Source organism: Oryza glaberrima, chromosome 5, assembly GCF_000147395.1.
Source record: "Oryza glaberrima chromosome 5, OglaRS2, whole genome shotgun sequence".
NCBI lineage: Eukaryota > Viridiplantae > Streptophyta > Magnoliopsida > Poales > Poaceae > Oryza > Oryza glaberrima.
This window is the reverse complement of record NC_068330.1, coordinates 25,996,555-26,011,028: the sequence shown is the minus strand read 5'-3', so window position 1 is coordinate 26,011,028 and position 14,474 is coordinate 25,996,555. Positions and strand designations below refer to the sequence as shown.

Below are 14,474 nucleotides of genomic sequence, written 5' to 3'. Positions count from 1 at the left end.
CAGTTCTCAACCCATCAAAATACTACTATACTCATCAAGAATCAAGCCGAGGGACCTGCTTTACAACTCCTTGTACAAAGTGTTCAAACAGCGTGCCCACCACAACATTCACAACCAACAGAGGAAAACAATTTCTAATACTACTAGGAGTACATCTTAAAACTGGCAGCTCAAACGTTAATTACTGGACCATCCAACCAACAAAACAGAGTAAAATCTACAACCGAACCACATGGGTAACTTAGTAACTCTTCTTAACAGGAATGCTTCTTCCTGTGCCACCAGCGGCATCAACATTCAACCCACCAACACATGCTTAATAAACTGGAGTAGAAAAAAAATATACATTTCAGAAATAAGTTCCAGCAAACATCTTCTACGTATTAATTATATCATCATTATCGAGACCTAGTGCAATCTAGTCAGCTCCTCCACCCTCTTGGATAGCTCCTCAACGGGGACCCCCATACCCTTGGCCACCTCCTCCATCTTGTTTCTGCTTAGATCAAGGAATGACTCGATCAGGTCACCATCCAGGAAATTGCGGGCCTCCGACGTCTTCTTGTCGTTGTGGAACGACCGCCATTGCTCATGGCTCAGGTTCCCCACGCCCTTTATGAACTTCACCAGAGTCGACTGGAGCTTCTCAAGAAATACATACTGCTCATGTGGAAGCGAAGCAATAATCCCAATAACCCCGTTGATGGTGCCAAAGATAACCGTCGGGATCTGGCCCATCTCTGAGTCCGGAAGCCGCATTACCAGCGAACCATGCCGGAGTCTATTCACAAACTCTCCAAGATGGTACTCTCCAACAACCTCCAGCCTGCCCCTCTCTTCATCTGTCGCTGCATCACTGTTCTTCCGCACAGTGAAAATGTTGTAGTTATTCTCTGCTCCAATATAGATCTCGTCATCAAGCATCTCAACTGCACTCATCCAGTTTGCATTGTAATCCCTAGCAAGCTCTTCAATCGCACTTTCCTCGTGCTGTTCAAACAGGAAAAAAAAATGTTAGCTGTGGAAGTTAGGAATATAGCATCATACGTTGCACTGTAAACAATTAAACCCTACCTTGTACACGAGCAAGGATATTGATTTCATCAAGTCTCCAACTACAATGAAATCGCCACGAGTCTGAGTGTACAAAGCCAATATGTGCCCATGATGCCCACACTCAGACTGCAGCTCATGTGAACCGTCCTCCCGTAGCATCCACTTATATAGTTGAATCTTCTGGTTGATAGCTGCCAACAATTTTCCGTTGAATGCATTCAGCGAATAGACAGCTCCTTTAGTTTCTTTCTCTACAATTAATTGCAGTCTGCCATCTTCAACTGCAAATACAAGGATCCGGCCCTACACCATGAGGCATTGACAGTAAGTATTTATATGCAGGAGAAACCAATAGTGTTAGCGGTAATCACCCCACTTATAGTTATAGTACCCAAATTCTATCTTGAACTTCCTATTTTTCAAACAAAAATACAACTTTTTTTATTTGAAAATACTATTAATGAGATCAAACACCTGTAAGAAAACATCAAGCTACCAAACATATTACCTTTGATGGTTCATTTTCCTCCGGTAAAACATATGCTGTTCCCACACAATAATAAACATTATTATCATCTGAGAATGAGCAGCTAATGATGGAGCAGCCATGCTCATATTGATCAAGCTGATAAATTGACAGGAACTCAAAAGTTTGATGATCCAAAAGACGAACAAAATGTGTCTCGCTTTCCTCTATACTAGTCTGGTTGTGCTTGAAGCTGCAGAACGCTAGTGTCCTGGACTGTTCCTGATGGCAAATGCGACGTGCTTGTTCATTCAAGGGGATTGTACGGATATGAAGCTTCTGGATGTCATCGATGGTTCCAATTGAGAGTTCACCTTCTTTAGCAATTGCAAGGCTGCAAGATAAAGTTCAATTTACTGCTACAAAAATAGTATAATCGTCATTTCGAAATAAATGCTCTACTAATGAGATGGAGAAGGTTCCAGAGCATAACTAGCAGGTTACAAAAGCATTTTTTATCATATGAATATGCTGTGCAAGAAATCAATCTGCTGTCTTGATTGATTAGTGATGATAACACTACTTCCTGTGATTTAAGAACAAAAGGAAGTTGCTTGCTAAAAAGTTGGAACAAAACATGAATCATATCAGAAAAAAAGAAGGGGGTTCACAAGTTGCGATGGATATCAAATAAATAAACGGTAATAAGTTATGAGTTCAAAAATGAAAACATTTGTCCAAAGATATAAAACACTCTGTACATAATTCATATCAGTGTAAAATCAAGAAGATGCACAAAGAACTGATGCATATCAGAGAGGAAGAGACCTGTCAGGAATAGCAGCTGTATTAAAAGGACACATATGGTTGACTTCCTTCAAATTGACATTGCTATACAGCAACTTCTTGTTGCTGCTATAAATAACAGTCGGTCTATCCGATGAAGCAAACACGTGGGTTGTACCCTTTGATGAGAATGTACGAAGGCTTATCGGTTGGGTACCAAGAGAAACCTTCTTTCTATCAGTTAATTCACCCGTACTTGCATTCAACAGAAAACTGAACAGATGACCATCTCCAAGAGCACAGAGCAAATATGAAACCTGAAATGAATAGAAAGCATATGTCAATAGAAGTAGCTACCTGTTTTTTTAAAAGAGAAGTGAGGTCAAGAACATACCCCTTCCAAGGTACAAAGCAGAACAGACCGAGGAACAATTTCTCCACCTAAGTTTTCCTTCCTGATTAATTCAAGGTCTGGAAGTGAAAGTATTCTAACACTTATATCAGTCCACATCCCAACAGCAGCCAGAGAGCTATACTGTGGATTCTCCCCAATTGGATTCAAATCAACACAGGAGATCTCATGTTCTAACTGTATATGTTTCACTTCAACCAGCTTAGAATCCTTAATTTCGAGGTAAACAAGATGGCCACCACCTGTTGCCAGCAGAACCTGCAACACACATAATGTCTTTAAAAAACTGTGATGAAAAGCTAAGAAGTCAAATTCACCAAAATTTAGGATTACCAACCAGAATATATTGGCAGTTTTAACAGTTCCTGCTTATATGTGCCCCCTAGTGCATACTTTTAGCACACAAATGGTGTTTCAGCCATTGGATTCAGAGTTTAAGTCCATCGAAAGTGGACTGTTTATTCTTAAAGTGGGGTAGCATGTGCACAAATGCACGAAAGATCTTTCAATAAGTTTCACATTCATGTCTGGCTTATGACTCCTGCCTGTAACTTCTAGGTGCATTTTGACGAGATGAAACTTACCCAGAGAAAAAAGGGGTCCCAGGCAACCTACCTGACTGGCATTAGCTGATGCAACATTGACTGAAAATCCTTCTGGTGCATTCCATTGATCCACTAGCTCCCGAGAGGTACAACTAACCAGACGAACAGAATTAGCAGTAACCTGTCATTGAAAGTAAAAAATCACACCCTTTTTAAGTATTTATTAAAACAGTTCACAACAGTGATGAAACCACCTAAATCAGTGAATGTATAAAAACACAGAACATACAACTTACCGAGACAACTTTTTGCCTCTCAAATATCAACAAAATCATTTCAAAATAATTATTTTAGTTAATTAGGATTCATTCAGGCATTTCAAATAGGGTTCCTTCAAATTCCATACCCCACAAATTCATGGATGTATTACTTACAAGAAATGCAACAAAAATGAACGAAGCAGTGATTAAAAAAGGCACCTGTATAAGCAGATCATTTATGGCATTTTGACAAAACAAAGTCTGAGTCTGCGCATCAAAGCCTTCTATCTCAGTTTCTTCTAACTCATCTTCCATGTTCATAGCCAAGAATCTTGTCTCGCTTATAAAGCTCACAACTAGGTACATGTCATACGGATCATTGAAGGAAGATTTCAACGACCATAAACCCTTGATCCCTTGTAGTTCTACTGAAGCCTAATTACATGATAAAAGATAATATAGCTCAACTTTATGCAGAACTAAAATTGGACAATATTGGATAGATCTTAATTCAATACCTGCTCATTGATACCTATCCCATTCCGAACCACCCGAAGGGAACCATCTTTAAATGCTCCTGAACAAGTGACAACCTGACCCTGACCCTGCCTGTCAAGGTCAACCACACAGAAGTCCACGATGGGTCCAAGGTTCACATATCGCTCAAGAACTTCAACATATGAACCATTTGGGTCAGCTTGGAGATTTAGTTTTACAAGCTGTCAACAACAATATTTGTGTCAACATACAGAACGAATTGAAATTTACTTTTTCTGCATAAAGCACACGCATGCATTGAAATTAGGGCATGACCACCACCCCTAAAAAGGGACATTACTCCCTCCATCCACAAAAGTTACACCTATTTCACATTTGAATTTTTCCAAATAAGTTATTCCTATTTGTAGTCTTTATGTATTCAAGACTTAAATGAAGAGATAAATTAAATGTTTTATTAGAACCCAAGGAGTCATCTAAATAGTCATTGGTTGCATGCTTGCATTCACTCCTTGATTTCGTAACATCCAAGATGATTTAATTTCTCCTTGGTCTTGGTGTCAAAAGTAATATGTGTAACATTTGTGGATGGAGGGAGTACATTGTAGTTCAAATTCAAACTGCTATTAACTCACCTGTGAATCACCAAATCGAGAACCAACGTAGACAACACCATTATCGAGATATGATATTGATGATGCAATTGAAGTCTCTCCCAAGTACTCGATTTTCAGACCGGTTACCCTTAAAAAAGTAACCAGTACATCAAAAGGGAATATTTGTGAGTACTGAGAAATGGATCAAGAGTCTTTTAGTTCCAAAACAGTGCATAGCTGGTACCTCTCTCGTTCATGGGTAAGGACAAGTAAATGCAATATGCCTGCATTATCACCAAGTAAATAGCGCGAACCGTCTGGGTCAACCCGTCCGTAAGCTCTTATGATTGACTGTACAAGAATGGAAGACAAAAACAATTAGTTATGGAGTGCCAACATACCTGCACACACAGTAGGCACCACAAATCTAAGAACCATAAAGAGAACAATATATTACCTGTTTGATTGGTATAGCTCTAAATGTAGAGTTGGCATTGCAGTAAACTATTGTCTCCTCACCAATAATTATGACACCACCAAGAGGAGCTGGTACAGGTATTAACAGACCAGCACCATTGTCTAAATTGTTCTGCGACCAAGGACCCTCAACAAAGTCTTTGTCCTTCAATGCAACTTCATATGTCTTAACATGTCTTGCATCTTTGTTATCCTGGTAAAGCATGCAAATTAAATCAGATCTTTTACTATCTCACAATGGTCAAATAAAGATCTGAGAACCAGCAGATATTTTGAATAAATCAAAAGTAAATAAAGAACAGCATTCTACCAATCTCAATTCTCAATCCTGTGAAAACCAACAGTAACCTATTATGTAAAATGCCTACACTTAAGTCAAAATAAACACAGTGGATTATAGGTGTGTAACAGCAAGTAATCTTTGCACCACTTGAGCACAATAGCAAATCCAAAGTCCAGTGAAATGTAGATTGATTAATACAACTGTACACTAAAAAAATAATAGTATAACAATACATACAAAGAAAAGGCACCATGGCAATTGTTGTAGTTCAAAACTATCCCATTGGATTCAGACTTCAATTGCAGGGTACAAAAAATATAGTGAAGTTTGAGCAAACCTGGTAGAGGACAACTATAGTAGGTTTAACACAGCCATACAGGAACTTGATGTCCAATACTTGAAGTTCTTCAAGCCTGAAGAAAGAAAATGCAAGTGTTACTCTCTGGTAAGGTCAAATGTACGAATATGCATCATCCTTAATGAAATATTAACCCCCGAATGGTAATGTTATATTTAACAGAAGATGTAAAGCATAAAAATACATTCCAACCACAACACTGCTTTCAGTCTACCAGGAGAAATGTTAGGTTTTGTGTTAGCCAGCAAAGATGTAAACTATAGTAATAAATTTTCACCAATCATTTGGTTTTCCTTTTTCTAAGCAGATCAGGCAACACAGATACAAAAACAAAGAAAGCAAAAAAAGAGCTTGCTTCACTTTATGTACATTTTGGTTGTCTGAATGTCACCAACAAAAGCAAACTAGAGAAACGATAGGAAAGACCCTCCCACATTAAGCGCACAAAATGCTCCAACAATTTAGTTGCCGATTACTAGTGGCACATGTTTTTCCTGACTAAGTCACTACACAGATGTTTCCATCAACCAATATGTTCGATTATACGTTTTGCCATCCTGATACCTGATATTGAAAGCTTCCTTCAGCTGCCCTTTGTTATCAAACGGTATAACCTGGATGGCAAGGGTGTAAAAGCTTCTCTCAGTGGAGATGTAAAAAAAACATGCTATCAAGGACAAATCCCATTTATTTTATGTTTTAAAAAAGAAGGTGCACACTTACCTTAAATAATCCATCGTAGAGGTGAAGACCAATAAGTCTACAGTCAGGGTCGATGATCCCAATCTACATTATAGTAATTGGCCAAATATAAGAGGGCAAAAGAATGCATTCCTATATATATTGCATATAGATCTACATAGAAGGGGTAGTTTCACAATTTTTACAAGCCAACATTGGAGTTTCAATTCGGAAATACCACACACCTGTCCATTGTCCGTAGGGCGACCAATGCGATCAGAAACATCTCCCATCGCTCTACATATTGCAAATAGTACTTATCATTTATCATTTAAAAGACTAATAGTTATTGAAATTTATCAGAGAGTAGCAATATTATTTTCTTCTATAAACAGACTGTGAGACCATGGTTATTGAGGCGTTTTACTCTGGATATCTTTCGCACTCTCAAAATTAGCTGTCATTGCATCTCCCTCCCCCATCTGCACTCTGTTGACCCTCTCATCAGCGTAGAGGCTCAATAGACACAGAGAGCAGTGATTCCGTAGACATAACATTGGCTTGGCAAGGATTAACTCTTGAAGTCTCAATCTTCCTTTATCAAGGAGCAGCTGGTGGCCATGAGGACCTTCCATGCTACATGGAATCAGCTAGACAACGACTGGATAGCATTGTGTGGGACTAGTGATCCATAATTTTACAGTACATTCAATTTGAACCATTTGACAAGCCAATGTTATGTCTATAAAAGGTTATAAAAGCAGTCTCATTGCTTTGTAAGCTAAAGAGAATAGAGCAAGTGACCAAACCTAGTGAGAAGCTCCGATTTTTCTCCATCCCACTGCAGAACACAGAATTTGTATCTTTCAGTCGCAATGAAAAGGAAGTCCTGAGTCTCATTCTGAAAGGCGTAAGATAAATAGTGTTAGTTTTACCATCCAGTGCACAGCAACAACAGAATGGCAAGTCGAGGAACAGTAAATTGGCTGACATGAGGGCGGAAGAGCTCTAGTGTGGCGATTCTTCCATAGATAGGTACATCAATCATAGGCTGCTTACAAAAGGGAAGAGGTTATGATGTTATTAGAGCAGCACATGACATAATCATTTGCAAGTAGTAGATAATAATAAATATCATGAACCACCGACCTGGAGGCCTTGAGGAGTAAGCAAGTGGATCTCGATACGGGTGCATTTCCTGGAAGATTTGCAGCACATGCGCAGAGTTAGTAAAGGAATGAATATGCAGAGAGCCAACAAGCAGGGAATCTAAGTTGAAGAACATATAGAAAGAGATGAAAGACAGTGAGTTTTAACAAAAGAAAGAAAACAAGGGCCCGTCAAATAATGTGTCATCCCACAGTGATTTAAACGAAGGGCGTGGAGGTGGCAGAGGAAAAAAGAGCGAGCAGCGTTGTAACCCTAGAACGATCCCGACCCCGAGGGGGAGGCGGGAGTGGGAGTGACGCAGCAAAACCCTAGATTTGGAGGGCGAGAGGGGGGAGGAAGGGGGGAATAGATTACGGACGCGACGATGAGGTTGAGCTGGTTGGGGCCGGTGAAGTTGCCGACGCAGGAGTGGGTGACGCTGGTGGGCTTGTGCGCCGTCACGACGTAGTTCCACACGCTCATCTCCGCCGCCGCCGCCGCCGACGCTAGGGTGAGGGAAGGGGAGGATGGCGAGGGTTCTAGTCTTCTAGAAGGAGGGAGGGGGTGGTCTCTCCTGCACAGTCTAGAGCGCAACGCGAGGGGAACGCCCAGGGACCTATCCCTCCAATGTAGTACTACTGGAGTAGTTGTGTGGGCCTTGATCCATCACACTCCTTGTCACCAGCCCAGCCCAGCCCAGCCCAAACTCCAAGCAATCGTTCCCCCTGTTTGAGGAGCTTCGGACAGCTACAACCATCTTCGTCTTGTTCCAAGTCTCTCCAATTGCCTTCTCTTTTTTTTTTTGTTTTGGCTCAAGTCATAACCTATTCATTGCTGTTCTTTTCTTTTAAACTTTTAAGAGTAGAGTGCTTGAATCTCTTGTAAAAATTCAGTATCTTTTTCCTAGCTCTATAACTCTAATTCATTTTAGTTTTGGACCTCTGCGCCCTTCAGCTCGTGGCATGTTTCAAGAAACTAACTTTAGGGTTGTTCAGATTGATGCCATTTTCAACCATATCATATTTTCTTTTGCAAAGTTGCCATAAAAATGACTACGTTTAGTTTATCGCCAAATTTGGTAAATACATAAGAAATCCTGCTAAAATTTTGGCAATATTGTCATCTTGCCAAAATTTTGGCAAATATCAAAATTTGGTAAGGTTTATTTTGGCTACAATCTTAACATGCCCTTAGATTCTAAAAGGCATTTGATAGGGGTCTAACTGATTTCTAGTTTATTTTCTAGAATATGCACTATAGCTTGTAGCTGATTGAAAATATAGAATAGTTTTAGAGTTTCTTTTTAAAAAAAAATTGAAGATGTTGTAAATGGCTAAATGCTATAAACTCTCTCGGATCTCACTTCAGATTTTGAGGATCGGTAGCCATAGATTTGAAAATGTTAATCAAAAATAGAAATTACACACTTTCCTAATGAATAGCTAATATGGTCCCTAAAGTTTCGCTCATGGGTCATTTTAGTCCTTAATCTTTTATATTGTCCAAACAAGTCCTTTAAATTTATCATGTGGGCTAATATAGTCCTTGGTCCCACCAAAATCGCCACGTAGACATGCCATGTCACATTCCTATGCAAAATCTATATAATTTGTCCAATTTACCCTTATGCATAGGAAAATAAAAAACAAAAGGAAAAAGTTAAAAAAAATATATGGTATATGTAAGAGCAAACATATACCTCAAAAGGGTGAAAAAAGAAGTATTTTTTTTTCCTATGGTTATGTCTAATTCACCCTTATATTTTTTTTCTATGATATACGTAAGGGTAAATTGGACAATTCATCATAGATTTTACATGAATGATGACATGGCATATCCATATGATGATTTTGGTTGACCCAATGACTATTCTAGGCCTTATGACATAGGTTAAGGATTTCTTGGACCATTTAAAAGGTTAAGGACTAAACTGATTCTACAGAGAAACTTTAGGAACTAAAGTAGCTATTCTTCCTCCATATTTTCACTAGCTGGTTACTCATGATTTTCACCGATTACTCACCGGCCGGTAATTTGATCCCCAAACAGTGTCATTTGTTTTGGAAAACTGCTATACATACAACTTGTATGTAAGACTTGTGTCCGACCAACGTGGAAAGAAGCAGAGTCGGACGTATAGCACGATTCTTTGTTTTGAACACCTCTTTTATGATGTGTAGCGGGGGCTAATTAATCGTAGACATTTCGTTTTTTCAGCACAACCGGAGACTGTTATTAGCGTAGGAAAATGGCATTGGTCATTTGGAGCTTCTTCGTAGCAGTGCTAGTGAGTCGCAATCACCTGCTTTCTTTCTCACGTACGAGTCTACGACTACAAATCTGGGAATACCCACTGTGTTTTCTTTCTCACTTACTTAACCGAGTAGGAGCAGCATTCAGTTATGTAGCAGTAATGCCCCATTATGGCCGTCCACAATCTGACAGTCAAGAACTCGGCAGTTCAGAGCAACAGAAAGGGTAGTAAGCGACTAGCTAGGGAAAGCCATCCAGTTATGATGACACAAATTTCTTCGCTCAAGAAACAAAGGCTATGTTATGTATGTATATGCCTCTTGTCTACTACAGTAAGAGGCAAAAAGGAATAGCTTCCCTGTTCAACAAACCAAGCAAACCACACTCTGAATTCGGTACATGATCACTTTCAAAAAACGCCTGCATACAGTTCTACAGGGAAACAAAAAAAGATGATCATGGCCCAAAAACAAAACACTTGTTCACTGTATCACCCAATCCCAATTTTGCACTGTCAGACGAGGATAACATACGAGGAACAGAGTTATCTGAAAATCACAAGAGATTGTTTCAACCCTGACCAAAATAAGAAGCCAAACAAATGTAACGTCTGTGTCACTCAAGAGTTTGCTAGTCTGAGCTTAGTGGCCACATCTTCCCTTGTACCATCTGCTTGTCTTTGCAGTTACAGGTATCTACAGCAAGCTAGAGGAGGACCATTCTTCGGCGGAAATGGTTGCAGGTGTTGCCACAAAATGATGCTGTATGTCATTTCTAAACGATAAACCTTTGTGGCATCTGTACACCTTTCATCTCGAACGTACTATGATTTTCTTTGAGCCACGAGTACCGTGCATCTCCACCTGAAATCAAATGCCATTTCTCTCAGCTAGTAGAACTAAAAGGATCCACAGATAATTTATTTTGTTTCAAGTCGACACACCCCTTTGCATTAAATATATACGAAAGAATAAAGATGCAGATGGATGGATAGTCAACAACTCACCAGATGAACTCAAGTATGGGGATTCGTCGTAATATGAGCAATCCCTTCCATCCGCGCGGTTGTACGGGGGTCCCATCACGTCAAGCACAGCACAAGCTGTCCTTGCAGTAAAACAGTGCAAATTCCCTCCATTTTCAGGGTATAGAACTGTGGTCTCCGATGAAGCATCAAAAACCGCATCTGTATTTACCTTTGCTAAACGAGCTCCTGTGGTTAGGACAAAAAGGATATCAGAAAATGAAGCGTGGGCAATAAATTTCCCTAAAACAGAGTCTGTTGCTGAAAAGGATAAGAACATAAATGTACCAACTAACCATCTGAGGTCTCAAGTGCATTATTATCATTATCTGGGGCACTTTTAGCCCAGTCATAGGACTTGAGGTGCATGGAGCCAAACAGTATCTTGCAGAATACTGTCATCCCAGGATGATTGTGGAGGGGAATGACAGCTGACTTCGGTAAACAGAAGATACCAAACTGCACAAAACATACAAAGCATCAGTAAAAACTTTTTCTTTCAAAAAGTTATTTACGTGGAAAAAGTATGCAAGGTCAGATTACCGAAAACTTGGGGCAATCGTAAAAATGTAGATAAGTCACCCGAGGAGGCCCTTTAGAATCGGCATTCTTGAAACACGACATACTCGGCTCAATTCCAACATCATGTGGTTTCAAATCATCTGCATCCAAAAGGAAGGAGATGGGACAAAATGGATGTCAGGATCTGGGTTAAGAATCACAGGTATTTGCATATAGACAAGTGCACATGCAAGAAATGTTCAAAAGTGCAAGGCTGAGTCAAAAATAATAATTACTGAAGTAGTCTAACAAACAAAAAAGAACGACCTACTAGTTTAGTTTGAACATTAAGGAGTCAATTGCAGAAATATCAAATACTTGGAAGATTTAGAAGAAACACAATGTTAAGAACCAGCTTGTAGCAATTTCTTCATCATGTCTTTGCATAGTATCACTACTATCACATGATGGAAAAAAAAAGAAGAAGAAGAAAAAAGCTTGTATAACCAGATTGGCAAAACTGAGCAATGATTTAAGTTGGGCCCAGGCCCCATGACAAGAACAATGTTTGTAACAAACTTTAGGTGGTTTCACAGATCAGTAGGAAGTGAAGAGATAAACGTGAACTGGCAAGATCAAAATTCCAATTCCTAGTATTAACACTGAATACGGCCAGACACGCAGCACCTGTCGAGTGAAGCTGACATATACCTGTGGCTGGCTGTAGGAAATATTCAGTAGTATGTGGCAGAGAGGTGGGCGTACAGATGCAAAGGCCACCATGGCAGGGCAAACATACAAGAATAGCAAAGGATGGTCCATACCAAAAATGGACCTTGTCAGGAGAGGAAAGGAACAGGGATGGAGGAGTAAAGCAGGGAGGTTGTTGGTTGTGTGAGCTTGGATAGGCGATACAGCCTATCGTTGTCGATCGTACAACCTAAGCATAAGCACGAGAAACATGTAGATGTTTCTTTCGGAGATTAAGTGCAAAGAATCAAAGTATAATTCCGCCAACAACATCAGCAACTTGTCTTGTGTACTGTCTCCAGTTAGCAAAAATCAGGGGCATCGTTGCTGGTACAGTAGAGAGTGAAAACAAAGGCATGCATGTAGAGAGAGCACGGAGTAGTAGTAGTAGGATATAGGAAGGAGTAAAGTAGGTACTGAGTAGGGCGGCGAGTCGGGCGACGGCTTGGGGCGGCGGCACGAATCCCGGCAAAGAATCCTGGAAGACCTCCCTGCTGGTGTCGAAGAGGGTCTGCATGGCGGCGACCGGCGGGGAGATGGCGGCGGAAGTAGCGGGCTTCTTTTGGCGGCGGCGGTTCTTCTTGGAGGAGGGGCGGTCCTTGTCGGTGGCGGCGAGGTCCTTGGGTTCCGCCACCTTGCCCCCTCCTCCCAGCTGCACGGGCATGAGTGACAGATCGATCTTGCGGGCGGCTGCGGGAGAGGAGAAGAAGCTAGGGCGGTGGTGGGGATAGGTGTAGATTTGAGGAGGGAGGAGGCAGAAGGAGGGAACAATGGGGAGGAAATGGAAATATCAAGGAGAAGGAGAAGGAGAAGGAGAAGGAGAAGGCATCATCCATGCGGATGGGAGGCGCCGCGCGAGGAAGAAGCAAAGCCAAACCAAACCAAACCCAGGCAGGAGGGGAGGAAGGCAAAACCGGGGGCGGGGACTGGAGGGAAGAGGACGCCACGCAACGCAACGCGACCCTCTCTCTCTACTGTCTACTGTCTACTGTCTGAGGAGTAGTGCTTGTGCTTCGACGGACGGACGGCGGGAACAGCCATTCCTGTGGGCCGAATCCCATACTGCCTCCGGTTTTCCCTTTCTTTCCTTTTTTTTTTCTCTCTCTCTATATATATATTAGCCGCTCTGCTTTTTTTTTTAATTTCTTTTTTTGCTTGGCCTGGCCCAGTCAGTAGTATGATATTATTGGCTCGTGTCGTCTCGTGCCCTCCGCATGGACTCCGTTGCTCTCTGTTTGCCAGGTCACGCTACCACGCAAGCCGACGTGCGTGCCAACCTGGACATCCATCGCCGCCTACCTACACGTCACTCCTTTTTCTTTTTTTCCTCTTCTCCTTACATTTTCCAATCTACCACGCTCCATGGATGTCCCTCTTCTTACCACTGCTAATCTAAATTTATATTTTCTTTTACAAAAATGTTAATTTTACTACCTCAAACTATATTTTACCGGAGCCCCCGACTATTTTTTTTCTTGTTTTACACCCTAAACTATTGAAAGTGGTATTTTACATATCAATTTAGTAGGATTGATATATGCATTGCAACTTACCTCTCAATATGATTTAATTTTTTCTATCATTGTTTTCATAGGTCAGACAAACATTAAGATTTTACATCCCATATAATGATGTCATCTATGCCTCTAAAACAATTTAACTTAAAATACTATTGGTGTAAAAAAAGAGTAAATGATATTAAGCTATAAAATGAAGCGTTTTTAATAATTTGGGGGTAAAATAAGCCCAAAATAGTTAGGGGTTAAATTGTCCAAATAAAATAGTTCAAAGTGAGCAAAATGGATTGTTTTCTTTCTTTTATCATCTTAGGGGTCATTCCAAAGTGATGAAATACGGACAAAAATTAAATAGATGATCTATTTAGTTAACATGATAAATTAATATTCTAAACAATAGGCTTGTTCATCTGGAGTAAATATTTGTGTTTATTTAAGTACTTCCAATTTAATGTATATACATCATATCATATTTTAGTGTCTTTAAATTAAATATTTTAAAAGTTATTCATAGTCAAAGTTCTAATCATTTAACCTTAGCCTTATTCCCGCCGGGGGAGGGGGTTAACGTTTTGAGGTATATAATATTTTTATATCTTTTATGTGTTTTTTGGACTTTCGGCATCTGTAGTTTTGACCCGGTTTCTTGTACACACTTCTCTTATCTCTCATATGTAAAACTTAGTAATGACTTGTGGCGGTCTAAATCATATTTATACCACTATCTAATTGTAAAAGCGAGGTAATTTTATTTCTATACTTAGTTTCCGAATAACATTTATATAGGTTTTGATCGAAAGGTCCTAATGAAAAGCTGTAATTCTATCATTGGCATCCATTTTTTATGCTACAACAAATAGTT

General features: G+C 40.1%; 2 protein-coding genes across 2 annotated transcripts; both read right to left on the bottom strand.

The window, feature by feature from the left end:
* Positions 1 to 80: 80 nt before the first annotated feature.
* LOC127774002 (DNA damage-binding protein 1) lies at positions 81 to 8,158 on the bottom strand. The gene is made up of 19 exons (XM_052300264.1): positions 7,947 to 8,158; positions 7,568 to 7,616; positions 7,410 to 7,469; positions 7,228 to 7,319; positions 6,664 to 6,715; positions 6,461 to 6,523; positions 6,302 to 6,351; positions 5,717 to 5,792; positions 5,077 to 5,289; positions 4,864 to 4,970; positions 4,659 to 4,767; positions 4,044 to 4,244; positions 3,745 to 3,960; positions 3,336 to 3,446; positions 2,703 to 2,978; positions 2,351 to 2,625; positions 1,565 to 1,916; positions 1,075 to 1,359; positions 81 to 990 (listed from the first exon to the last, which is right to left on the bottom strand). The coding sequence occupies exons 1-19, from the start codon at positions 8,048 to 8,050 to the stop codon at positions 409 to 411; spliced, it is 3,273 nt and encodes a 1,090-aa protein (XP_052156224.1). The 5' UTR covers positions 8,051 to 8,158; the 3' UTR covers positions 81 to 408.
* Positions 8,159 to 10,093: 1,935 nt separating this feature from the next.
* LOC127772553 (plant cysteine oxidase 2-like) lies at positions 10,094 to 13,167 on the bottom strand. Its single transcript, XM_052298487.1, has 5 exons — positions 12,513 to 13,167; positions 11,388 to 11,506; positions 11,141 to 11,303; positions 10,827 to 11,033; positions 10,094 to 10,683 (listed from the first exon to the last, which is right to left on the bottom strand). Exons 1-5 carry the CDS (start codon positions 12,757 to 12,759, stop codon positions 10,595 to 10,597), a joined length of 825 nt encoding a protein of 274 aa, XP_052154447.1. The 5' UTR covers positions 12,760 to 13,167; the 3' UTR covers positions 10,094 to 10,594.
* Between the last annotated feature and the right edge of the window lie 1,307 nt (positions 13,168 to 14,474).